The 27,931-nt window shown below is 38.4% G+C and overlaps 2 protein-coding genes across 3 annotated transcripts in view; both read right to left on the bottom strand.

The window, feature by feature from the left end:
* doc2a (double C2-like domains, alpha) overlaps nucleotides 1-7,549 on the bottom strand; it is a 50,530-nt gene extending 42,981 nt beyond the window's left edge. The window contains exon 1 of the mRNA XM_061026998.1: nucleotides 7,435-7,549. The gene's annotated coding sequence lies outside the window, so the exon portion shown is untranslated. The remainder of the gene's footprint in view (nucleotides 1-7,434) is intronic.
* Nucleotides 7,550-25,307: 17,758 nt separating this feature from the next.
* nupr1b (nuclear protein 1b) overlaps nucleotides 25,308-27,931 on the bottom strand; it is a 155,369-nt gene continuing 152,745 nt past the window's right edge. Inside the window, exons 2-4 of one of the 2 annotated variants that reach the window (XM_061065600.1) lie at nucleotides 26,715-26,905; nucleotides 26,448-26,583; nucleotides 25,308-25,660 (exon numbers count right to left, since the gene is read on the bottom strand). In XM_061065600.1, coding sequence (XP_060921583.1) covers nucleotides 26,456-26,583; nucleotides 26,715-26,811 — 225 coding nt within the window. In that variant the 5' untranslated portion in view covers nucleotides 26,812-26,905 and the 3' untranslated portion in view covers nucleotides 25,308-25,660; nucleotides 26,448-26,455. Of the gene's footprint in view, nucleotides 25,661-26,447; nucleotides 26,584-26,714; nucleotides 26,934-27,931 lie in introns of those variants that run through there. The other variant, XM_061065599.1, reaches the window with a different exon arrangement.

Raw genomic sequence — 27,931 nt, 5'->3', positions numbered from 1 at the left:
GAAATAAGCGGAGAACACACATTAACTCTAATATCTAGAAAAAAAGTGGTTAGACCATTGTCTTTAAAGTCACTTATATTGCCCAAGAAGTAGAATATGAATGACCCAAGAAAAAAAAAGTATAAAAGTTAATCATATAAACAAAATTAAATAAATAAAAGTTTAAAAGGGTACACTGTGTGCAAATAAATATAACCAGTCAGGTTTCAGGGAACTTTGAATGATAGTGTTCTAGCAGCTTGATTCTTTTTTTGGTTGTCAACTGAAGCCTTTAGGCAGAAAGATTATCTGTTTGTTATTGAAAAACGTTGCTGGCGGAATAATAAAGTAAATCACAAATTGATTATTTTTTTTCCATCAGGACTATTTTAGTTGCATATAATAGCCCCCAGATGCAAAAAGCATAAACAAGCTGGTGACTTCAAACAAAGTGCTCCTGCTTAGAGTGTGCTTGTGTGTGTCTCATGTGCTCAGGCGCATATCCTTTCTTCAAGGTGCCAAGAGGTTGTCATCATATCCTGCTTGATCTGGAGCACCAGGGCCCCTTGCTCCACCCAGGATATAAAAACCCAGCTTCCTGTACCACTCGGACTCTCTCTCTCTCTCTCTCTCTCTCTCTCTCAGCTCGACCGACGTGTGCACAGTTGTTGCTTTAGTTCTTTATGTTAGCGCACTCTTCAACACCACACACCACATAATGCTTTCACACACACCCACACGTTCACCACTAATGATACAGATTAAACACACCTCATAACTCTGGTTATGGATCATTTATTTACCTCATTGTGTAATAAACTTGTTTTCTTTGATAACTTCTGACTCCTCTCTTCTTTTGCCATGACCCACAAATTGGATCTAGTGAATGTAAACACTCAAAGATCAGGTGAAAGCCGTTGTATATTGTCTGGGAGTCAATTTCCATTCAGCTGAGCTTTCAACCAAATTATTGGTACATGTTGTTCACCTTTCTCTTCTTTTTCTCTCACAACATTGTCATGGTTTTATTTGGTTTGGTTCACTTTATCTTAAGCTATAGATGTAATAGTCCCAGGTTTAAAATTGAGGATTTTTAAACTTCCTGTGGTCTGAGCCCAGCCTAATCCATCTCTCTGAAGCGTCAGACGTTCTGTCTTTGACTGTCAGCTCAAAGCCTGTAGGTTTCTACTTCAATCTTTAAAAGTACTTTTTCAAATATACAGTTATCTGAAGACATATCATGCTGTGACACACACACACACACACACACACACACACACACACACACACACACACACACACACACACACACACACACACACACACACACACACACACACACACACACACACAATACAAATCAAACAAAATGTAGAATATGACTATGAACCTTTAAGCTCTAAGCCAAAGTGACAGACTCATCCCAGCTCATGTTGCTGTTAACCTGGTTCCTGATGTTAATGGGAGCACACAGCCATTATTCTAATTTTTTCTGACACCAGGTCTGACACAATTTATCCCCAGCAGCACCGTGCACGGCCTGGCAGCAGGTGTTTAATGAGGAGTGTGTTTGTGAGTGTCTGACACATGAAAAGAAGAAAGTTCAAGAAATTGAAAGTGAGTGAAGTAGATAGAGGCTGCTCGTGCGGGGATCCTGTTTGAGTCTGAGACCAGGCAGTTTGACTGACGGTGAGCTACAAAGGAACTGTATAGATGTGTTGGCATAAAAGAAAGATAGCAGCCGTATACAGGTCGAGAACCGTGCAAAGATAACTCCTACTTTCCTACACACAAACCTTTTTTTATTTTATAAACAACTTTAGTGGCCTTCTTACGGGGAACAACTTAACATCAATGAACCTCAGAGAAGACATTTTTTTCAGATGCTTCGCCTTACGTTGAAAAGACATCGCTGACATCCAACTCAACTCAAGCTGAGGATGCAGATCCGGGGCCTTTGAGCACCTGTAGAATATGTTAGCACACACATTGATGTTTTGACTGTCATATTGGAAGTCAAACATAATCATATATGGATATAACTGAAGTCTCTCCTGTTCTACTAAACCCCACACCTTTAGGAGAATCGAGGAGCAGAAGAATCAATAAATCTAACTTCCAATTGTGCGCCGTGGTCTGTCATCGCCACAGCTTTGCTCTGTCAGCCGACTCTCGCCCTGCCCATTGGGTTTGTTTCTAGAGAGTGAGCGCAGTCATGAGCAACTGTACACACATCACAGGGAACTACAAGATCACGCAGAAATAATGAGAATAACGTGCACACAACATGTCGCTTTGTGTGTGTGCTCCATGTACAGAGGCTTTGGTCCTCAAAGTGGGCAGCCCGGGTTCAAATCCAACCTGTGGCTCCTTTCACGCATGTCCTTCCCCACTCTCTCTCTCTCTCTCTCTCTCTCCGATTTTGGACACTATCCACTGTCCTATCTCTAAAATAACGGCATAAAAAGCCCCAAATTAACCTTAATTAATTAAAAAATAAAGGAACAAGAAAAAGGGTGGATTCCCTGCTAGCCAAACAATTTTAAACAGCTGGCACTAATTATAAAATAATTTGCCTGTCTTCCCACAGCCATCTTCGTGCTCACTGGTGGGAGATAGTGATCATGAGGGAGAAGACAGATCAAATGTTGAAGAAACTGAAGACACTAAAAAGAGTGAGAGAAATTCATAGTGGGTGGATTTACTTAACCGACTGTGAAAATGAAAAGAAATCTTCAGTGCGTAGATCTGCGTAAAAAGAAAGCTCTGCAGGGTGCCCGTAACGAGGCTGAAACAGAGCCTTATATCTAAAATGAAAAGTGTGAACAGCGTGAGGGGGTTGATCAAAGCGGTATCTCCATTTGCATGACTTTAATGCACCAGAGAGTGCTATTTAATTCACACAAAGTTTGGAATAAAAAAAGTCATCCATACTATAGCACTAAAAAAAATCTACAAGTGTTACATGATTCATTTAAGAGCTTTTTGTTTGTGTGTTAATATCAGTGACCCTGTTCAATGAAACGTGCTGCGTTTAGCTGGATTCTCCCCTCAGAGGTGTTTTACATGCTGTTATTAGCAGGGAAAGACGAGCTGATTCATATGGTACTAAAGTTAACTAAAAAATGAAAGTTGGTAATTCAACCCCTATCAAACAATAATTTACTACTATACTGGTTAGCTCAATAAGCTAATAACTACAGTTAACTTACCATTAACACAGGTTATAATTAGCTCTTTTCGATGTCTTCAAGGTAGGCAGGAAGCAAGCCCCGTTAGCTGACCACTACAGGTAGTCTCGTTAGCCTGAAGTGCTAGCATTGGTAGCTTATCTGTAATATGTAAATATAAAATGCTGTAAATATTATGCAGCTAGCTAGCAAAGAAGTTTAAAGACTGACTTGTACTTTTTATTTCATTAAAATACAATTATAAATGATTATAAAAAAATAATAACAATCCATTATACGCTAAGTGTTCAGTCATTAAATGGAAACACTAGCTTTAAGTATTTATGAATAGCATTACATTTTCTTTAGTTTTACATAATCTTTTATTATTCATGGTATTTTAATGTATTTTGTGGGTGTTTTGGTCCACTGGTGCTTCACTGTAGTTATGTTTAATTCAGGAGGTGGCAGCATTTATCAGTGGAAACATTCTCCCACTTGAAAGGGAAATCTGTTGCGTGTCCAGTGAATGATATCGAGTCACAGTGGGATTACGGTGAGGCTGAGCAGAGTGAAGCTGAGAGAGAAGCCCAGTGGAATATGCTAATGCAGACACGAAATGCTTCCCCCTCACATCCTCACGTCCCCCCCCCCCTCACCCCCTCTCCTCTTCAGGGTTGTATCTCACCTGCCAGTTGCTCCAACAGGTTATAATTCACGTGTTTGTCTCCCCCCCTCTTCCCGTCTTTCATTCACTCTGTGTTGCTTGTTGTCGATATGTCACTGTTGATACTTTCCAGCTGAAGTATCAACAGTTACTTTATAACTCCAACAAGGAGGTTATGGTGTTGGTGCCGTTTGCAGGTTTAAAAATACTTCCACCAAGTATCTATTTCCATGATACTTGGCATGGGTTAAGGAAGACTGCACATGTTGGACCGGATCTGACTTAAAAGACAAGTTTGAGCCAATCAGCATCAACATAAAATCAAGTTTGAATATCTTCCTGCTGACAGCTGTTGTGATGGAACTTCTGAATCTATTTAGATGTACAGACATTATTTAACTTACTGCTACCTGCTCCTGACGTCAGTCTGAGCTGATAGAGTGAGCTGTTACTAGGCCAAGGAAGGACAACTTAGAGTTCTCTTTCATATCTGGATTGTTTGGTTGACTTAGTGTCCACTGAAAATTGTCTTAGACATCACATCCTAGTTTAGGCAGGATATTTTGACATTAAAATATCTTTTATATATATAAAAAAGGCTTTGTAAGGTTTGTCAGAACTAGCTTGGCAAGACACTGTATCACACCACTGTGTGCTGTTAATTGATTTCTCCTCGTGAGTCTAATATAAACTTTCTTCAACTTAAGCCATCTGAGTCTCCCTGAATCATTTCTTGTGTGAAGTCAAGTTCTTACAATTTGCCCCAACAGCTGTTACAAATGTTAAAAAATCAGCCATCATCCAAATGTTAATACAGTTCAAATCAAAATTATGACTCTAACTTTCTTCATATTAAACACGATGATTTCCCAAAAGCTTGTGCCAAACTTTAAAAAACAAGCAAACGAGATGCAGTCCCAGTTCCTGACTGTATAACTGTGAATATGCTAACATCCAAAAGTTTCAGTTTCTCCAACCCAGCATCCAGATGTACCATTTCAAAGGCTCAACAATGCTAACACCTCTCTGTGACTAGTTTTGGCAACTTTCTGTTCAATTCAATTTGATTCAAAGAGAGCAATCAACAGAGACACCAAAAAGAAAACAATCTTTTCCCCTTCTTGCACTATTGCAGCACTTGTTTCTTTTTTCGTTTTGCTTTCAGTCCGCTACAGTTTGCTCGATATGTAAGGACCTCAAACAACTAGAAACAGTTACAGCTGCGAGTGATGCAGACGGAAAATGAACACAGGGGAATAGATTCTTTGGTCTCCCTTGTCATATACATAGATATGCCTGCTTAGTTAGAACTGCCCTCACCCCTGTGAAAAGCTGACCATTAGTACTTTCCAAATAGTCCCTTGAAGTCAGCGATGGAGTATCAGGGCAACGTTAAAGTAAAAAATATCTGAGATTTCGGGAGAAAGGTCGGAATGTCATGAGAATAGAGTAAGATTACAAGAAAACTGTTGTTGTATAACGAGAACAAATAAGTTGTGACCTTATTACGACTTCATTTCTCAAAATTTCAGTATTCTAGTGTAGTAGCACATAATAAATCCACAGTGGACCTAATTAAAGATTGACTAGAAAACCATATTTCCACATATATAAAACATGATGTGTTTTCACAACGTATCAAGACATATGAAGACCAGACTACTGGCCTTGGCAGAGGTCAGCGTTCAGCTATTGTTACACCTGCAGGGTGTAGAGCTTCTTCTAACATTCACTGTTGAGGTAGAAACCCCTCTAAAGATTTTTGGGGATCACCAGCAGACATTGTTTTCTGAGCATTTCTTGTAACTATCTAACCACAAAGTCTCAACTGAAAAACACACTGCACTGTGTAACACTCACCTCCCTGTCTTTTTAAACAGCTTGACCACATCTGCTGCAAAAAACATGATTTCATTCACTTTTCCTGCCAACATTTTCTGAGTGTCTCTGGGATTTGAAAACCTCCAGTCACTGAAACAGCACATTATAATTCATACCCACCTCCAGCTGCATGTAAATCAATACTGACTCTTCACTGACACAAACCTGATGGTACCATCTGTTTTGAAGGAGTTGCATTAGCAGAGAAAAGGTGGGAAGGTGTCAAAAGCATTTCCTGAAGAGAGATAGGGAGGAAACAACTGTTCTGCCAAATTATCACCTAACCAATCAATGAACACACACTGCAACCAAACACACCTTATATATGGTATAGGGGAAATAATCAGTTCTCTTAAAAGTTTCCCCTTAGTCTTCTCTAAATGTTAATATAGATATTGGTGGAAGTCCAATAAGTATATTTACCAAATGGCAGTCCCTTCAGGCTAGTTTTGAGATCCTTCACCTGAGAGCCTGTACCCACCAAATGTACCTACTGAAGTGACTAACAGAAACAAACTCAATATTGGTTAGAAAGCCAACGAGGGGTGAATTAGGAACTAGTCTTGTATGTGTATTTTGATTGTAGCAATAACCAGTTTCCAATACATATAATAGGTTTGGATACATCAATCTATTTATTGATGGTCCATGATATTAGTATTCGAATAATCCCAAAAAACATTGTTTCTGTAAATCAGATATATATCAAACCAAAATCAATGTAAGACTCCAACAAGCCAACACATTGACACAATCAAATACTTGTATGCTCCATTCCCACACCTGGAGCTATGGCTTTATGCACACCAAACCAAGGCTCCAACAGGTGTTCAATGTCGGAATTACATGCAGATTATATATTACGCTGTGTTACCTTGTTGCATGAAACAATTAAGTCAACAAATATATAAAAAATTACGTATTGGCTCCAACACCAACATTATTGTCTATAGTGAGGTGGAGACCTAATGAGGCCATAGTGAATATGATGTTGTAGGGATGTGGTTTCTGACACTGTTTCTGTTCATGTCATCCTCCACTCTCTCTCCCTTAAATGTTCTGTCTCTCTAAAGATGTCCTATCTAATGAAGGCCAACACACCCAAGAGAGCAACACTTGTGCACTTCACTAACACTTGAATTTAATCTCACTTGAGACACTAACATTTTGAATTCAGCAACTTTACTTGTACAGAGTATTTACAAACTATGGTATAGTTCAGTATAGAATCTGAGTACTGCCTCTGCCATTGATTTCACAGGTTGAGCTTTATCACTTAAATGCAGAAACAAGCGGTGTAAATAGAGTATGAAGTTGTAGATTAATAACAACTTAATAACACATTGTTGAGGATCACTTCACTGCTGGGTAGTTTAAAATGTAATTATACAACTTTTTTTTTAATAAGACAGTCGCTTTCAATTTTCTAACACTTGTTAGGCACATTATTAAGTTTGAAAGCAGTTATTCTTATGAGAAGCTTTAACAAAGAACAAGAACTAGATGACTTTTTAAAAGATGTGCAAACCTCAAAATACCACTGAAAATGAGCTTTTTTTAACATCTGTCCGCTACTGATACGCACATACAACAGGGAAATTTGAAGAGAGGAATAAATAAGAGCAATAAAAATGAATGCACAATTGCTGAGAAGTGGATAAATACAGTTAAAGCAACAACAAAAAAAAAGGACAGTAGGAAAACTAGACAGAGACAATGACAAAATGTAGTTCTTACCTTTGATTGTGAGTGGAGGAGATTCCTACACAAACAAGTGGATGTCAGAGCACGAGGGGTCCGCACTAACAGGTGGTGAGAGAGGCGGCTGAGTGGTCGAGAGAGAGCGAGGGGGAAGGAGGGGAGAGAGAGTCAGAGAGAGAGAGAGAGAGAGACAGAGAGAGAGAGAGGAAGATTTCCTTGTGATAGTGTTTGAGTTTTAACTCTTTCTCTTCCTACTTGTGCTGTAAGATTTCTGTGTTTAATATCCTTCATGCAGAGATTCACATTCATCTAAAATGTCAACAGCGACGAAGGTCCTTCCTTTAATCACACTACACATGTATTAGATTAACTCCCCCCCCCCCCCCCCCATCCCGCTCCCCCTCTCTCTCTCTTTTCCTGCAGATTGCAGGGGGAGACTGGAGCAACATAACGTGCCAGCAGCAGCATCTGTCTCTTTTTCCTCTCTCTGTGTAATTTGTGCTTAATGACGCCTAATGATACATATGTGCATCCAATACACACATACGACCACGCATAGATAGAAACTCCTCCCTCTCAGGAAAGGGTAGCGATGATCTGGACCTCCATCCCTCCTTGTTTCTTTTTCTTTTACCCCTCACCCTCACTCATTTGTTCTCCTCATCTTCTTCTTCTTCTTCTCCTACCATGGTCAGACAGATAGGCATCCCTGGGGTGAATAAACCCCTTATTAAAAAAAAACATCCATCCCCCACCACCTCCTCTTCTTCTTCTTCTACTCTCTGCAGCTCATCCTCCCACACACTCTCTCCTTACCCACCCATGCATGCTGAATGGTCGAGGGAACCCTGAGATGATTTCTTTCATTTTTCATCGATACCTCACCTCTCTCCGAGGTGTAACACGATATAAAAACCCTGCAGGCCGCTTCAGAAATAAAAAAAAATACTCCTGCTGCTAAACTTGCAGGTTCTTGCGTTGTAAAGCCCAGATGGAACAATTTCTTCTTGTTCCAGTTTGCACCAGCTATCACTGGAGTCTGACCAAAACAAACCAAGCTGGAGGAAAGCTTCTCACGATCTCTGCAGCTCTGATAAAACAGGGTGCTTATTTGGGATAAGCAAGCTACTTGGGTTGGGGGCAAAAGAAGCAAACATGTACTGTTAAAAAGTCAAGCTTTAAATAGGAGTTAGAGTACCAAAGACAAGACTACTGGATGTTGTGAAACGGCTGCAGTTCAGAAGATAAATACATTTAGATTTCTGTTTTAGAAATATGTTAGTTATATAAGCTCAGACACAAAAAACAAGCTCAGAAAAAAGTAGTGTTTGACTCTCAAAATTACCACAAACTTCCCCCACATTGACCTTTTCACTCAAACTACATCACCTGACTTTTTCCTTTCAGTGCATCATAACAACTACGCCTACTAGGTCACCCCCTAATTATACAAGCAAATTAAGGTTCTGACAAGCGAATGAAAAAGGAGAGCCAGCTAATTTAGATGATGCAATTTGTAAAAATCTGCGTGAAACGTGGAAACAGATCCCATTTGAGGTCTTACCTAGCAAATAGTCTTTGGCCCGCAAGATTATTTAGATTGTGACTATTACTGATTGCACTATTTTCTTTAACAACAACAGCATGGTAATCAGTGACAGACACAAACATTCTCACCACAGAACAGAGTGGAGCAGCGCAGCAGACAGCACCTGGTGCTGAAATACTCTCTTTATTGATACAGCTGATATGATAGGCGCTGTCCATGGTGCTGAAATGGCTTGGCAAACTATTTCCTTTTTCGTTGCCTTGTGTGTTAGTTTAACACACATTTTTGATGACAGGGTGAAAATGTAAAACATTTCTAAAACTGTGAACGTTAAAATCAGTTTGTATTAGCTGAGCCTCTCCAGAATGCCCCTGCACAGTCCTCAGGTTTATAAACATCACGCAAAAAGTAAGGAAATTTGTTTTAATGAGCCAGAGGATAAGCTGGTATTTGTATTTGTGTTACTGTCTGATTTTTAGGATTTTTTGGGGATTTCAAACCTTGCCAATCGTACCAACTGTTAATAAATAAGTCTCCACAGTGCTTATTACGGCCTCTAGATTTTATCTTTTGTGAATCCCCCAACTTTTTAATTCAAACTTTGCCTACAGATACAAAGACCAGGATGAATCCACTGAGAAATCAAACAGGTAAGATTGTTGAAAATAACAGGTGGCTGCATCGCTGCTCTGCTTCTTTATTGACAGCTCAGAAACATTTCTGTATCTGGTAAATGGGCTGTAGCCCTTACACGTCGATAGTTATCTAGGAAAAACAAAAGGCTGCAACACAATTGTCTGTTTGATTTGGTGCCTTGAGAGAACAGAGGAATACAGAGATGTCTCTGAAACTCTGTACTGCATAAAATTAAAGGAGTAAAGTAAATGGTGTCACTCTCCCATGTACTTAATGATATGAAATTCACAGCTGATCAAAAGAGAAATCTATTCATTAATTTCTTGACGTATTTTGTCATTTGCATTCATGTTCCTGTTTAAATCTGCAGGTATAAATCCGTGCGATGAAGGGTTAACAGTAACTTCATCAGCAGAGGATTGAGAAGTGAAGTCGGGGTGAACAAAGGCAGAGGAGAGAGGAGCAGGAGAGTAATGCAAATGAAATTAGACCTGAATGGTTATTGTCTCATTTCTTACGGGCCATTAGGGTTAATAACACTCAATCTGAATAATACATGACCGTTTCATTGGCAGCACATATCTCTGAGGCTGAAGACGGAGGAGGCTGGGAGGGATGTTGATATTTTCAATTATCTGACTCATTATCATCAATAATTAACAGGATCCTGAGCGTTCGGCTGACCATGAAAAATAGCCTCAGAGAGTCCAACAGCAACAGAAAAGGTGTTCCAGTAATTTACTGTCTCACTCTCCCACCAGGACTTTGATTAATCTTTTGTCCATCAGAGGGCAGCACACTGTGGCTGTGATGATACATTGTTCAGTGAGCCTGTTGGCTTCATCTTTTTTTTACAGCAGTAAAGAAAGAGTCCCTTATGCGCCAACACATGAACAAATAAGACAAGGGCACAAAGTAGAGTACCGATCTCTGTCAGATGTGTCTGTAGGCGTGTAGAAGGGAAAAATGAAACCTTCTTCCCTTCTTTACCTCGCTCCAACAAACATGATTACAACTCAGTGAATTCTCTTCCCTCCGTTTCTTACAGTCAAGATGACAGCAATACCATTTTAAGTGGGGGACAGTTAAATATTTTTCTCCCATAACAAATGGTTTCAACACAGAGGGGGTGTGTCATCAGCTTACTTCCACAAAGACATTTCAGAAAATCCCTCAACCATTTCACAAAACAACTACATTTTGTGAAACACTGTAAATGTGATTTTGTGCAATGTTTCCAGTTGCTCCCGCTGCTTTGTCGGCAGCGTATGAGTGTGTATAAATGGAATTAGTTACTTCGGATGGTCACTTGACATAGCAAACACTACCATCAGTGTGTGTGAATGGGTGTGAATGGGTAGCACTTTACAAGCTCGAGTCCATTTACCATATTAAAAAGTAAAAGAATAAACCAGCAAATGTCAATCAATCGATCAATCTCTATTTGTATAGCAACTATTCATAACAAATTTCATCTGCAGACACTTTACAAAAGAGCAGGTAAAGGACCTTACTCTGTTTTTATATTATGTAAAAACCAATACCCGTGCCACTTTTTGACAACTTTTCTCCCTGAAAAGATCATAATCATGCATTTTAAGGAAACATTGGAATACTGACAAGTACCGGTAAATTGCATGAGGAAAAATATAAACAACAAGGTTTAAAAGTATGTAACAATAAAAAATTGAAATTAAGCAATGTCTATAAAATGTTAACAGGGACTAGGTGGTCTTTCAGTGTTACCAAGGACACTTCAGCACCAATACACCCCTGAAAGAAAATGCCCAGAATAATGTCCTGAGTGTTCGAATCAGTGATGTCTCAGTTTGTTTTTGACTCATCTCACGTCTCCGGTCACTGAGCGACAGCACACTTTCTCTTCTGTTTTTCTGTAAATACTTGAGTCTCATGGGTCCTGGTTAAAAGCTTGTTCCTTGTCGCTTTTCTCTTTCTCAGCCAGTGTCGGACTAAAACTTTGCTCCCTGAGGTGATTTCACCATCAACAGCCCAAAACTTAAACTCTGTGTGTTGTTCACAGATGTTGAGCATGATGGAAAGATGTAAGCCCTTACTATGGCTGCAAAACAAAATGGCTACAGCAAAATGCCATAAATCAAAGTCAATGCTTCAAATCAAATCAAGCAGCTGCCTTTTATACAGTCTTGTGTTTTACAATTTCTACAGTTGGAGGGCAGAACTTAAAAAGAGTTCATTGAACAGAACAGATTTCTGCGGAGTCTTTTGTGTACCATACAAACTTGTAAAATTCTAAAAATACATTTGAGCTGACTTGTTTGTGAAGCCCACCTTTGTCCAGTTTTGCATCTTTTATGATGTAACTCAGTCTCTTAGTTTAAACTCAATTTCCTTTTCGAAATCCACCATTCTGTTAATTTCAGAGCTGAGAGGAATATTAATTAAAAAGGCATTAACAGACATGTTTCATGTACCCGTCATCCCAGGGATAAGAGCTCTAAAGTGTCCAGAAGTATGCTGTGACTGTTTAATAAATCTCATAAACCCATTCATTTCGTCCAAAAAGAGAAGTTGTGAATCGTTTCATGCTGCAGAGCTATCATGTTTCTGTGTGTAAGAGCCTAAATGGTTAACAGGCTTAGTTTGATCCTGTCTTACCAAAAGTTGGTCGAGTTTAAGATCTGCAGGATGCATCGTGACTTCATTAAGCGTCCGGTATGTGTGAAAAGGTGACAGAGCACGTGTTCGACAACTACCACTGAGAGACAATAATGGAAACTTTGTGGTACATTGTTAAAATAAGTTGTGAAATCAATGAGTGAAAAGCAGATGATGCAACTATAGGGCAACAGCGGACACACGTGTAATTTAATGAACCGACAGTTTCTGCGTTCCTGAGCCTGTTCAATAGTTTTTTTCTATTCTGGCATTTCCTACTTGGACACTTGTACTGTCACTAGTTCCACCTTGGGTTTCAGGTGTAAAAAGGCCTCATAAATGAAGTTACTGGTTTCTTTCTTTTGCTTGTGACTGACCATGTAGTTGTGCCAAAACCACACATATCCAAAGAGTAGACTGAATCATCTTTGAACGGCTGTTTGTTAGAGTTTTTAGAGGCATTGAGAGATGAGGCTTGGTAGTTTTAAAAAAAGATAACTATCTTCATGCTTCTTCTTTTAGCTTCTGGCTTAATTATCTTAGTTAATTATTATATACTTAATTATGAGAGGACATTTTAATCCATTTAATCTATGGTGTGGGGAGGTGGGAAAATATTTACAGTATCATGAAAAGAAATAATGCAACACTTTGCTGTATTTTATTTTTATGCAGTGCCCTAATGTTAACCATCTTAGGCATGTAAGCATGACAAAATTTGCCAATTAGAAGCCGTACTTTGTTTGGCATGTTTTGCTTATATATTTTTTTATTCCAGTTTTTGTGATAAGCCAAAGTATTGAATGCATTAATTGTTCATCTGATGATGGCGCTCTATGAACATTTACAGGATAAAAAAAAAAATCTTCTTTTCCTGATTTGGTTCACAAGTTTAAACAGCTAGAGTTCAACCTTGAATGTCCTTTAGCCTATATTCTGTGTTCATTTATTTTTCCACTGTGTCTGCTGTCACTGTTTGGGGGTGAGCTCTGATTTGCCATGTGAAGGTTTTAAGGGTGGCAGAACATTCCCGAGTGTTTCGTGTGGTCAGGTCCTCTCATTCCTCTTTGTGATCGCTCCCTCGGAGCCTCATTATTCTTTATTTCCTCACAAATCTCTGTCACTGTGGCTTCACAGCTCTTTGAAAATGCCTACCGGTAATTGTATCTCTGAGATTCCTTTTTAGCAGCTCTGGGTTAAGGATTTCATTAGAAAGGAAGGAGGAAAGGAAAGGAAAGAAACTAAGAAGACTGGGATAAACTAATCGGACACTGAGGCTGTTTCATCGTTGATCGTAATAAATATATAGTCTTTTTTACTGCAGCTGTATTGTGGTGGTATACTTGGGAAGAATAAGTATTCAACCCTTTTAATTAAGTTAAACTGGGAAAGATTGCATTTGAGTATGCTTTATGACATTGCATGTCCAGCTTAAAAGGGGGTTTAACTAGTTTCTCATCTTCATTGGCCTCCAGTTCAGTACATAATCACATTGAAAATATTACTTTTGGTGTAAAAAGTATTAAATGGTAAGACACCACAATATCTTTCTGACCTGCTCACTGACTTCAGCCTAATCAAAACCCTCGGTTCAGCAGGTATGGGTCTGCTGAACTTACCTTAAGTTAAACAAAATCTGATGAATGTACATTTAGCCACCACGGCGCCAATCTGTGGAAAAAACTACCCGCTGACCTTCATGGTCATATAGAAACTAAGTTATTTTAAGAGCGGTCTAATAAAATTGCTTTTCTCTCATGTCTTTGACTGCTAGTTTATCTTTGTATGTGTGTACGTGTGTGTGCATGTGTGTGTACATAAGTACAGTTGGTGTATGGTCCCTGTGTGCACTCTAGTAGGAACTGGTGTGTGTGTGTATGTGTTGTATGGGATAGTACAGGCTCCTATTATAAATGTGTTTTGGATTCAAAATGTGTTTTTGAATCTATTTGTTAATATTTTAATGAGTTTGTGTTGTGTTTGTTGTCTTTTGTCTTCTGTGAAGCACATCAACTTTACATTTGTATGAAAAGTTAAAATTAAATTAAACTCAATTCAATTTATTTAGATAAGAGCTGCTTCATTAATCACAAATATTTCAAAAACCAAGCATGCATACTGGCTGTTGAGGCCTGTTTGTGTAGTATGCAGGAAGGTATGATGAATGATGATGATGATGATTTGGCTGTGCGGTCAGGAACAGTAACACCAGGAGAGTGTTAGTAATGAGGGGTGGGCCTGTGCACAGCCGTGCTACTCCTGGAGAGTCCACTTCAGATGTGGTCTATTATGGACACAAAGAGAAGGAGGGAGGCTGACTCTCACGTTTTCACTCAGACAATTCCTGCCAGCAGGTTTCTTTACCAGTAATAAAAAGGCTCTAATCTAATGTCTGTCCAACACAGTAAGTTCAGCAAAAAATTAAGCCAATGTGGAGAAATGCCAAAATAGCCACACAACATTTACATTTAAATGCTCATATTTACAGCAGAAAATAACAGCCAGTATAGAATCAAATCATGATTTGATTATGCCCTGTTCTGGTGTGTACAGATGTGAAATCTAATCATTGTACGCTTCCACAGATCTGTGCTCTTGGCAAAGTATCTTATTACATCACTAAACAAAGAATGCAACACAGTAATCTACTTTAAAGAATCCATATGTAACGCTGACATGTAGCATTTCAAATTGGTACTGCAGTCCAACTTCGAAACATTGGAGATAGCTGTCTCCCCCCGCGCCCTCCTCCCTAGAGTCAATGTGCACATAGGTTGTCATGTCGCAGACATAGAAGCTTCAGTGTTTAGCCAGCTCTGCATTGGTCTTGAAACCTTTATGCGTTCTAACCTCTCCATTTTTCATCTCCAATATTTATCCTAGTTTTACCACATTCCTGGTCATGGAGCTTATTAGAAAAATGCAGATACTTTTTAGGTCCGGGAAGAATCAGTTATCTCTGAACCAGTTCGCTTGCCATCGTTGCAACGCCTGCTGGTTTGCCGTTTTGCCTGGCAAACTGAGGGGCGTCCAAAACTGCTGTGTGGAGGTGCCTTAAAACCACCTACTAGAAGCCAGCACTTCAACATAGCATGTTTCCTTAATGTCTGATGATGTAGTAAGGTTATTTTATGATTTAATTCAGTATAAATCTTACATATTGGTTCTTCAATATTATCATCATTCCAAAGAAAAATTTAACAGCAAGGTGATAAAGATAACAGACAAAACCATAAGGCCAAAATGTATCATTGGCGACTCTTGTTTGTGAAAATGTGCTCATTCAGAAAGTCACTAAATAATAAGCTAAACCATTCCAGCTCAAACATGAAGGGAGAAGTATTTGATAGGTTCATGTCTTCCCTTGTCTTCACTTTATTAGAGAAATAATGAATAACAATGAAGTCAGTGTAAATACAATGAACACTAACAAATCCATTGACAACTGTTTGTGTGCAATTATAAACCTCTGGGCCAAACTTTGTTGCAGCTGGTACTTCTTTAGCACATGTTGTAATTGGTGTTAATTGGAATCCAGGGAAATTTAATACACAATAAACTTGTATAAATTGGACCTGCTGTTGTTTCCAACATGTGTAACCTGTTTTATTGTCATTTGTTTACCAAAAATATTTGTTGGTTATTTTTCTGTTTTAGCTTTTTCATCATTTATATTTGGTTGTTTTAAGCATTTGAAAGTAAAGTATGAATACATTGTATGATTACCTTTTTCTCCATCCAGACCTTATGTCTTCATATTTCCTACAAATTGCCATAAAAGGCCACCTGCAAATTAAAGGAGATATCAAAAATATTGGCTCAATTTTTCTGGAAGACCCAGTTAAAAGCCTGACAACCTTTTGATCTTGGATAAAAACGTAGAGCTAAATAAATTGTAATGCAGCCTCTGTTGACTGAGCAGGAGCACTTTCTAATTTGTAACACTGTTTGGAAACTGTGTTAGAAAAATGAAGAGACGAATGGAACAATGCCGAGTTTCAACTGTGAGCTAAACCTGCGACCTTTACAGGAACTGCTAGCTCCTGACCCGCAGTTTCATGCAGTGATTTTGAGTGAATCATTCTGCATCACCTGTTCACATGACGACCTTTGCACAGTTTGGGTCATATTGTTTTTAGTTGAACACTATTAAGAGATCCGACTGTGAAGGACAGCCGTCAGCAACAACACTGCTGCTGTGAGAGCTGAGCTCTCATGCTGACAGACTTCAATTTCAACCCAATAGCTATGGATTTTGAGCTGAGAGGAGAGTGTATTGTTATGTCCAGACTCGATAAGACGTGATACCAGTTTCACAGTCGTATCACAGATGCAGCTAAAGCTTAGAGCCCTTACTATTGAGAACTCTCTAATCCCTGTCCTGCATAACAGCAGATTATCTCCTACACAAATGGAAAGAGAGTGCCTGTGCCCGATGGATTCAAGCCATGTATTTAGTTAATAAGCTAAAGTTGTAATTACAGACTGAGGTGTCAAATTAAGGGGACTGCCAAGAACACTGTAAAGTCTGATCAGCGAGCGGTACATTTCACCCTTGGCGCATGTTTAAGAGAAAGACGGTTTCTTTCTGCCTCATTTGCACAGATGTAGAGGCAGCAAAAGTTGCTCAGTTGTTTTGTGAATAAGCCCCTGAGTGTGTACAGCCATGTCAACAGCTCTGTGAGGCCAATCAAATACCTGGGACTGATAAATCAGACAGTGATGATATTCAGGAGAAGATCAAAGCTGAAAAGCATCATGTATTTGATATAATACCCCTGTTTTATGACATTGCACCTAAAAGTTATGGGGATGTTTTCTTCAGTCATTAAACTTCCCCTCTCAGTCTTGTTTGTGTTGTTTATGGGATTTATTTTTTTTTAAATCTATAATCACACAAATAATCAGGCTTTCTTTGAAGTTTATTGCACTAACTAGCTGTCCAAGTAGTTTGTGCTCAGGCTTTTTGGCTAAGGAAAATTCTAGTATTATTGTAGTGATATTTTTGCATTGAGTAGCAGTTACGCTGCCCTGGTAAGACCTGGCTTGATAGCATATCTGTTTTAATAATTTATTTATCAGCCAGTGCAGTAAGCATTGATGTTGGCTTTTCCAAAGTAACATTACAGCTGACTTAAGTTTCTCAAGCTCTCTGAGCTTCTTTAGTGATATACATCTCAGTGTTTCCCCTAGGTTTACAGCGTTGGAGAGGTGGGGGTGGGGGTGGGGGGGCGCCGACACAAACACTTGAAGGAATCTTGGTGTTCATGCGTTACTTTTAAAGGAAAGGTATCCTTAAATGACTTCTTTCCCTGATTTCCGACTATCCACTATCCTATCTCTACAAAAAAGGCACAAAAAGCCCAAAAATAAATCTAAAAAAAAAAAAAAGAAAAGGGGCCGCCCCCCTAATATAATGGTAGGGGAAACACTGCATCTGTAGACAGCCATCATGAGTTGAATCTGTCTCTTTGGGAAACACAGGGCTAAGCTCATTCAACAGTTAACAAATTAACCACTGATGATAACTGTTAGTTCGATAAGTTGACTTTGCCAACCCCATCTTTTTCTCTAAATGTGGTCCCACCTGGGTCAAGGAAACTAACATAGCAGGTCAAATGCCAAAATGCCTGAACTCAAGGCTTTATTTACACAATTCAGAATCCAAGGGCATAGGTCATGGCAGCTCTTGGCATTATTTACACATTTTATACTTTTCCTCACTTGTATTGTGGTCGTATTTCTACCCTGGTGATGTTTATATGACTGCATCAGCAAAGTGTATCGATGATAAAGCAGGGGAAGCAGTGATCATGTTTCCTTGATGTTAATCTCTGAGCGGTGAGACAGACGTCATATTGGCCTCATTTGTTGCCAGATTGATGGTTTTAATAGTCCGTCTAAATAGGGCAACAAATCCCAGTCCGACGTCCGTCTACAACACCAGTTATACTGTGATTTGATTTTACAGTTTATAAATCTTATTCCAATCCTTCCTTTATGTCTCGTCTGTGAGTTCAGGGTAAGATTTATGATCGTATGTAAATGTGGGCAACATGATTCAGTTAGTGGTGTGAGATAAAGTGTGCAGACACTAAAATGAGCCGACTCAACATCTGCTGTACTCTTTCTTATCTTAATATTTTTTACTTGTTCTTCAGCCTGTTGGGTTAACATCATGTTTCCATAAAGTCTACAGCATCTCTGCTACACAGTTATGTTGTTCTTAGGTTTGAACATTTTATCATGTACTCCACGGAAAGATTACAACCTTTCCAGCATACTATTTTCTTTTCATGTCACGTCACCTATAGGTCACTTAGTCTTATAAACAATATCTGTAGGGCAATCTGACACACACCCAGGTTCATGTTCGATTTAATAAAAACAACCTGTATCACATATCAGATGTCATCTGCTGTGACAGAAGCAGGATGTTTGATTTTTTTCTCCTCATACTCGTCTGACAGGCAGCCATGCTCTTTTTCATTATATTATTTCAAACAGCTGCTCAAATACAGCAACATTTTATTTATCTCTACTTAGAACTCTTCTGTAGACTGACTTTATGGTTTCTGCTTTGTTAAATGAAGAGTATGTTCCCATTTGTGCTGTATGACAGAAGTTTGAAGTTATTGATTTTAGTGCTCTGACCTTTAGGCTGCACACAGCATCCATAAACTTCTTTTTGATGCCAACAAAGATGAGGAAGAAACGATAAGCCAGAACCTAAAAATGAGAGAGAGAGAGAGAGAGAGAGAGAGAGAGAGGGGGGGGGGGAGAGCAGTGAACACACAGTAAAATGAAAGAAAACAAGTTTTTATTTGTAATTTCAGGAATAAAGTCAAAAAGTCAAGTTAGCTCTTTTTGGTATAAGAAAAAAAATCTAAGGGTATGAATTTTTATATTTTGACAAATTGTAACATTTCCATTTATTTTAGATTTTTAACTATTTGAGTTTATTCTTAAAATTCAATTCAAACCCTCAAAATACACAGTAAAAAAATCTCCTTTTTTATGCTTTGCATTAAATCCGAAATTTTTCCCACATGTATCTAAATAATTCTACGTCAGTGTTTCCCCTACCATTATATTGTTTTGTTTTTTTTGTTAAATTATTTAATTTAGGGGTTTGACTTTCCTTTCAGTTTCAAACATCTTTATGTATTTTTATTTGATTTATTCTTCACATTTGAAATCTGTTAGGGAACGTTATCAAACTTTTTATTTAAACCTGGACTTTTTTTGGACCAATTTGGACAAATCTGAGTTTACAGAAAAGTCCCATTCTCCATTATTTATTAGTTTTCATGTTAACAAAGATTAAATACCGACTGGAAAACAGTCAGTAGAATAACTTTTTAAATTATAATATTAAATGGTTTTGCATATAAAGATTGAAAGCTCTTTCAGAGCACCAGCAGACACACAACAGTTCACAGATTCATTGAAAGAGTGCAATGGACTGTATTTATTACTGGAAAATATGTCCTTTTAATAGGACTGCTTGAGATGGAGGAAAGGTCCAAGTCAAATATTCCCTTATACTTATTTTATACCTAAAATTAAAAAGCTGCTCGCACATATTGGTGGTTGTATGGATATTTTTTTTAGCTTGGATATTTAGACTGCTGGTTGAGGCAGGATTTTTAGAGAGGCTGAAGGCGGATGATGGTTCAGGTACTTCCGGTTGTTTGCATTAAGTTTTTTTTGTCCTGGTATTCAGTGCTGTTATTTCACTAAACTAAACTTAACTAACTTTAAAACTTAAAATATTACACTTAAAACTAAATTATTTACAATACAGGTTTAAACTGAAGCTTAAAACTACACTATTTACAGAGCCTAACTGATCAACTAAGGTAAAGACTATCGTATCAGTTCTTCACTCTTTTTCTCAGTGGTGCTCCGGGCTCCGGTTCCCCAGATACGTCCACATCATACAGGGGAGGATTGACTCCAACCCCGTATGAGACGTTCACATAAACGAGTCCTGTCTCGTGTACAGTTTCTGTGAACATCGACAGTCCAGTCGCTCCCACAGCTTCTGCTTCAAAAGAAGTCCAAGAGTTTGGATGTAAGGTCGAAGACGGCCGTTCTTGTACCGCAGCATGTCGTCTACCAGAGTGATAGAGCGACTGATACTGTGGCACTGAAAGCTGGTGGATCATAGCTGGGCCATCTTCGAGCAGAGGAGCGATGGAGGGCTGGGGACCGGGGAGCACAGAGGAGACCGTTGGTAGCTGGTCAGGTGGAATTGTGGCCCGGGGCCTGAGGACCAGAGCAGGAGAGTCAGCATCGTTGGCAGGGTGCTGAGGAGCAGGAGAAGTGGAAGGAGGGGCCACGGAGGTCCGCTTCCTCTTCCTGGACGGTTCAGCAGCAGGAGCTGCGTGGTGGTGGTTTGAGTCCTGAAAGAACACCAACAAACGAAAACATGTCAGGCTCCAGTTGAGTTCACAGAAGCATACTTTTACAATCTCAGGAGGAAATTTAAACTGCATGCAGAAACTATTTGGTTTCAAGGAGATTTAAGTGTTTGGATTTCAGTCAGACATTCAGAGAAGAATAGTTTAAAGTGACTTCATTTGTGCCTGTGCTAGGGTTGTAGCCGATCTAATGCTAATTTATATTCAGACTAGTCGACAAGTTTAAAGACAGGATAACACTCATTGAACTGTCCATATTGAGCACATTTATGCAACACTGCTAAACAGGAGATCACTGAGCAATGTTTTATGTTCTTAATTTTATAGCAGTTGAGTTTAACACTTGAGAAAGTTGGAAATTATTTTCTCAAAATATGAAAATCAAATGTCTTACCAGGTCGTTCCTGCAGCACGAACATGGAGTGAAAGCTCGAGGCTTTCTCTCTGCCAGGCGCGATGAGACTCTCACTGTCTTACAGTAGTCATGGTCCTTCAGGTGAACGGGCACAACACGCTGTAACAACACAGACACAGAACAACACTTCAGAAATACAGTCAATGCAACAACAACACTTCATGATGTCACATTAACAATGTCATGCCAAAGTTAAAACAGGCCCTAGAAAAACACAATTTTTACCAAAACCCTTAAAGAGCCTGTTAGTCCCTTGATGATGGTGACTCTGAGGCAGAGTAAGAATGAGTAAAATTGATTTTTTTTTTTTTTAAATGAATAACACTTTCTATACAAAGCAACTGCCGTCTTCTTGAAGCAATATTTCATCAGATCCAGAAACCAACTGAGACACACTGCAGCACACATCTTTACAGAACCTGTGTCGAAAAGTGGTTGTGCTGTCAGGAATTTGGGAAAAAATAAACGCCTTACACTGTCTACACACTTAGGGTATGGAGAGTCCCAAGAAACATTATTTAACTACCTCTTAACTGTGTTTTTCTTGTCAAGACAATCCAAGCACAAAGGATATCTAATTATAAAAGGAAAGGGGTAAAGTTGGCTTGTTAAAGTTGTAGTTTAAAATACAGTGAATAGGGCATGACTGTTTCAGGAAAATGTAGGTTTTTTAACAGTATGCATGACTGGGTAACTTCTGTTAAAGCTTAAAAAAAAGGAAAACATCTTCAACATGAGCTTTACTCACAGTCTCATTACTCATTTGTCACTGCTGGCTGTGCATGTAGGAACACATTGGCCTTAATCTGCACAGGATGTGTTTCCACTGGGAGACACCGTACATATGAGATATAGGCCTACTGTAGAATTCATGAACCATGAACCACACATACCTGCACAAACACACACACACACACACACACACACACACACACGCTTACAGCATATCTTTTTACAATAAAAAAAACCTAATGATCTGTGGTCCCTTTTGGCAATCCTGAAGACTAGTTGCTAGGCAACCAGGGAGTTTCTAAAAAGCACCGGTATCTCCTCTGCAGCGGGGGGAGGAGGGGGAGTGATGGTGTGTGTGTGTGTGTGTGTGTGTGTGTGTGTGTGTGATAGTGGAAGAAACATTGAATTGGATGTTACATTGAGTCCATACGGTGAAGCTGATTATGCAACAACACAGTGTTGAAGCTGGTGAGTGGGATTGACTATAAATATTCCCATTCCCTGTTTTTCAGCAGCACAGCCAAAATCCCTCAGGCTGCAGGTGTACGAGGGATTCAGATCGTGCTGCTTCTGCCTTTTGTTTGCCAAATGCAACAGAAGATTTACTGAGAAGCATCAGCACAACAGTTTGCCAAAGACACCAAGCTAATTGGTAAATCAGGAATAAACATGAATTAATCCACGAGCACTTCTCAGATCACAGGAAGATGTTCATTGTTTGAAAACATCCCAATAAATAAAGTATGATAACGTCATTCAAAAACAAATACATCAACTGAACCAATCCCATACGGAGGTAGTGACAGAGGGACGGTTCGATGATCAAACTTTGTTTCAAATATTTGTTGCCTTGTTTTATGTTCATATTTTTCCTGAAGTAACTGTAAGGAGATGTTTTTGTTTTTGGTCTTGATGAGAAAAATACAGAAAATCAGAAAAGAAAAAATACTTTTAAAACTGATATTCGTCAAGAAAAAAAAAGTTATTTTATATGAAACCCTAAAGTAACAGAGAGAAACAATAAACCAATAATCTCGTAAATCTCCTTGCTTTTATTGTTCTAAGACTTGTGAAAATTAGGCAAAGAGACTGTTCATTTCAGACTGCCACCTCTGCTCTAATGAGGAACTGTTCCGTTAATATTCAGCTGTATTTACTCTTTATTGAGTGCCTAATCTCTCAGCTACGTCGTGAGGTTTAGTCTAAGCTCTGCAGTCTGAGGTTGTCCTTGTTACGTAACCTAAAATTGTTGCACAACCTTTCCTTAAAAGTTGCAGTTCTGACACAGCAAAATATAAACTTTCCAAATAAACATACAGCTTTAAAGAAAAGAAAAACACGGCTTTATAGCAGTTTAAATGAAGATAGATCTTTTATTTTATTTGCTACTCTGGGGGTAGAAATCACAACACACTAATCTTAATGCAGTTTAATTCAGTTTTAAACGCACCACTGCGATCAGTGCAGGTTTGGTCTCTGGGAGTTTGACTGTTGCTGCCCCCTGCTGGAGGAATCTAACCTCATACCCTGCAGGTGAGAATCAGGGCAGAAAGCCAGTAACAGGTGGAGGGAGACCAAGATCTGTCATTCACAACTGGAGTCTCAACCAACTGCAGTCAAAGCATCCATATCCATATTAATTTCCCTCCGTGTAAAATACTCACTAAAAACTAGATTTTTCATTACTTGTCAAAATTGTCATTGATTGGTAATATTATTTTACATATGCACATTTGCACATTTACATTTAATCTTTCATATTTAATTTACAACCATTTACGACTCTGTTTTTGCACATTTACATTCAATCTTCCATATTTAATCTTCCTATTTAAGACTAGTAATGCTTAGTGAAATCCTGGTTGTATATATTCACATTCTTAGTTTTTATATTTTTAGTACTTATTTACTTTGAATTTAATATTATATTATGTTTAGATTTGCTAACATTGTGTTTTTTTACTCATATTGTGTGTTTGGATAACCTGCTGCTGTAACGCCACAATTTCCCAGTTTGGGATCAATAAAGTAATTCTAATCTAATTTATGCAAGGTAATGCAGTCATATAGAAAATGTACTCAAAGTGTTATTAAAGTAGTTGGTTATTCATTTCCTGTAAATCGACTAAATTATTAATCAACTTGTGGTTTCAGCTTTCCTTGTATTAACTTTCATTAAAAAATATATTTGTATTAACTTTTGCTGTTTGTATGTGTACGAATTTTAGTTAAAATAATTAAGCTGTCAGGAAAAAAACCTGAAATACAACCTTGAACAATTTGTGAAATAGAAAAAAATAAAATAGTAAAAAATGAAGTAGCCTAAATGTTCTGACTTTCAGTAACCCATTCTGCTCTACAACACAAACTATGGACATCTGTTTTGTCCAAATGTAAGTTACTAAACAATGCAAATTTATCATTGTCCTTTACTAAAACAAATTCTGTTATATTTTTGTAAGATCCACATCAAAGTCACAATTGATAGCATCCATTGATAAAGAGCTAGCTTACGTTAGCGAACCGTCATCCTCGACTTTCCATCACCATGGTCACTGCTGGATTTAGTGGCGATATGTCTGTCGGTGGTCGTAGTTGTATAAACCAGTCCATAAAACGTTTGTTAGCCTTAAATTAGAAACCACGAAGTTATTGTGTGTAACCTCGCATGACCAATTCTAATAATAGAAAAACTCTTGGGCAAACTCGAAAAGTAATGTGTCATCTTCTCCGCATCTATTGTTCGGCTTTACCGCCAAAAAATTATGCGAGTTTAGACAGCCAATCAAATCACACAACGAGCAATACTAGGTACGTCACCACTCAAATGACTTCGACGTCACTGCCTGCCAACTTAATATAAAAAAATATATATAATAAATAAATATAATAAAAATATTTAATATTCGACATAGCCTAAATGATTTTTTAATGGAAAATATAAAGTCTTCAAGGTTAAAGTCAAAATTAAACTAATTTTCACACAATGTTTTTTTGTTGAAAAAACACTGGAGAAACTGGACTTCATCAGCCTCAGCTTTATTTTGTGTTTACTGCTTATTAGCTAATGCAAGCATTTTACAATGAACTGAGAGAGTGAATATTTTTAATACTCTTATTTTTAATACTGTTAAAGTTTCAAACATTAAATCTGTTTAAAATTGAACATCTCAGTGTCAAAACAGCTTCAGGGCTTCACGCATGTTGTGTTTGTTTTTTGCTTGTAAATTAAAAAGATCTTCAAACTCTGAGTGTTTATGAAACCATTTTTAAAATTGTGACAATAAAAAAAAAAACTCAACAGCTAATACTGTTTTTTTTTAGCATTTACATTGACTTGGACATGGGCAAAATTTTGATTTATACCTTAAGGATAAAGTATGAATCGGACTTCAATATTTTTTTCCCAGATAATCTATGCCAAAGAATGTCCAGCCCAACTATACAGAATTGACTAAAAGGGGTAAAACATTTTCAGTCAGGGTAAAAGAAAGAACCACTACACAGTAAAGTAATTTAAAAGAAAGTTTTAATGGTAAAAAACATTTTTAAAATACTTTGAAAAACATCAAAATCACCCAACTGTCACCAACACCACAATCACATGTGCAACATCGTGGTCCAAACCTGGACCCATCCCGTACACCACGCTACTGGTGAGTGCTTTGCAACACCTTCAGGCGGTGGAGCCGCAGTCTGCTGCCACACAGAAGAACTCAGCTGGAACATCTGAATCCGTGGGCTCCTCCTCACGCCCAGGTTAAACCTTGCCTTAAGGAGATCGGGGACACTCCTGCCATTCTGTACATCTCATTTTGTCGCCAAGGAGGCCATGGTCGGTTTCCGGGGTAAGTCGTCCGAGTCGCCCTGGATTAGAGAAACACAATTCAGATAAAGGGCGATAAAAAAAAAACAACTTTCGAGCTCATTTTTTACATAGCTTAGATGAGTATCTGCTGCTTGCATAAACAATACAGGCATGTCCTGAATGATGTGTGTTTTGGTTCTGTGCCAATTTAAAACACATTCAGTGATTAAGCAACTGCCCTGATCACGTGTTAGCCCCTTATTTCAGTAGAAAATCAGCTCTTGAGTCAAAGTAAAAGATTACTGAGAGTCAGGTTAAATTTGGTGAGTCAAAAAATGAATCCCCTGGGCATTTACCAATATTTGCTCTGACATCGTCAGGTTTCATATGCCAATCATATAGGCTAATTGTGAAATGTATTATCAATTTCAAGTATCTACTTAGTTTGTTGAATAAAGCAAATATGTTCAGCACTCAATAAAGTAAAAATAACTAGGCACAATTTTAATGGCACATGGTTATATTGGCCTTAGTCAAAAGAAAGAATACAATCAGTTTTTAAGTTACAACAGACCATTTGAGAGATGAGGAGGAGGAACAGTTAAAGGGTAAGGATTCTTAAACGGAAATCTGAACCTGGAGGTGTCAACATTTAAAGTTCCTAGTGCCAAATGTCACTCAGTGTTTTGACTAAGTGATTAATTGACTGTCTCTGAGCTCTCTCAGTACTGAGCCAGTCAATGGTTCAGTAACTTGTGAACAACAAAAGCTGCAGATAAAAACCGTAAAGTAGCCTAATAAAGAAAAAAAAAGGTGTTTTTCTCTGATTTTAAAGGTGAGCTTCACCTCATTATTCACTCCTTGTCTTTCTTCTCGCTGTTCTGGAGTTTCTCCACTATTTTCCGCTCATGTCCTCCAGGGTTGGGTCTGTTGGTGTTGTCGCTGGCCTCCTTCTTTGTCCTGCCTTTACGGGCTGAGCCTTCTGTGAAGATAAACATAACAACAATGTCAACAAACAAAAACACGATATTTTTCATCAGACGATATATTTCGCAAGTTAGCCTAAGGTTAGCGAGGAGGTGACGGGGCAAGAAGTCGCCTATAATGTCTCACCTGCGTATTTATCGGTTAAGTTGTAATATTCATACTGGTCGTAGTACTCGTCTTCAAAGCTTGTTGGCTTCATGTTTTTCACGTCGACGTGACTCATCTTTGTTTTCTCTGGTTTGTTCCAAATAAAAAGTTTTTCTTTTCTTTTCTTTTTTTTCACAAACAGACCAAAATTGTGGTCAAAAAGCAGCGAACTTCAGCAGCAGCAACTTCTCTTCTTCTCCTTTCCCCTCTGAGGACAAAAACAACTTGTTTAGGCTGAAGTCTCGGAGGGTTTTTATAACGGGACATGCAGCTCCTCCTACACACAGACACGCCCTCGACAGGTCTCCTCTTTCTGCTGCAGAAATGTTGCATCATGCGAAGAAAACTTCACGTCAGCTTAAAGTCACTCTAATTTTCCACAACAGTAATAAAGTGTTTTTAGGTAATTTATGGTTTCTGCATCCAGTAAGTGTTTTTAGCTACTTAGGCTTACTGAATGTTTGAGGTAGCATAGGCCTATTTGTACCTGAATCTTTCTGCCTCTACTCAACTACAGAGGGAAATGTTACACTTTAACCATATTAAACTAAATTATTACTTTACAAGGTTTTGAGACAGAAAAAAGTGTCTATAAAGTACTGTTTTGTAATCAAACACCCAACTACACGTATCTGAAACAATACTTGGTTAAATCAATTATTGTGAAAGTTAGTCAACAACTGGTGACTAAGGTTGGTGACTAAGGTTGGTGACTGGTGACTATAAGGTGACTAATGGTTGAGGTCTTTTTTTATGTAAATCGTGACTAACACAATGTTTAATTTTTAACTTTACTATTTGCTGAATACTTTCTTATTGTTATTACACAGGCCAATTTATCTCTGCTCTGTTAACCTTAGGTACAAACCTCATTATTAACGTCCATACGGGCCATTTTTCAGCCCATATTATCACACAGTAAACATGTAAAATACATTTAGAATTCAGACTCTGGTCAGAGTCTCCGCCAGCAGAGTCTGACCTTCATTTCTGCAGCAGGTCAGACAGACATGGTTGTCTTTGTTTGTCAGCAGCTGCACACGTCTCACAGCCCTGACCTGATTCATCGTCCCTGTTTGTGCACATGATCTCCACGAAAATCCAGTCCAGTGTTTGGGTGTGTTCTTATCTCTTAATTCAAATGCCTCGTGACATTTCCATGAAAAACAAACTTTGGACGGAGTAAAAGTGTGCAG

This window comes from Labrus mixtus, chromosome 20 (assembly GCF_963584025.1).
Source record: "Labrus mixtus chromosome 20, fLabMix1.1, whole genome shotgun sequence".
NCBI classification, from domain to species: Eukaryota; Metazoa; Chordata; class Actinopteri; order Labriformes; family Labridae; genus Labrus; species Labrus mixtus.
Note: the sequence above shows the minus strand (reverse complement) of the source record. Positions and strands in the feature narration are given on the sequence as shown.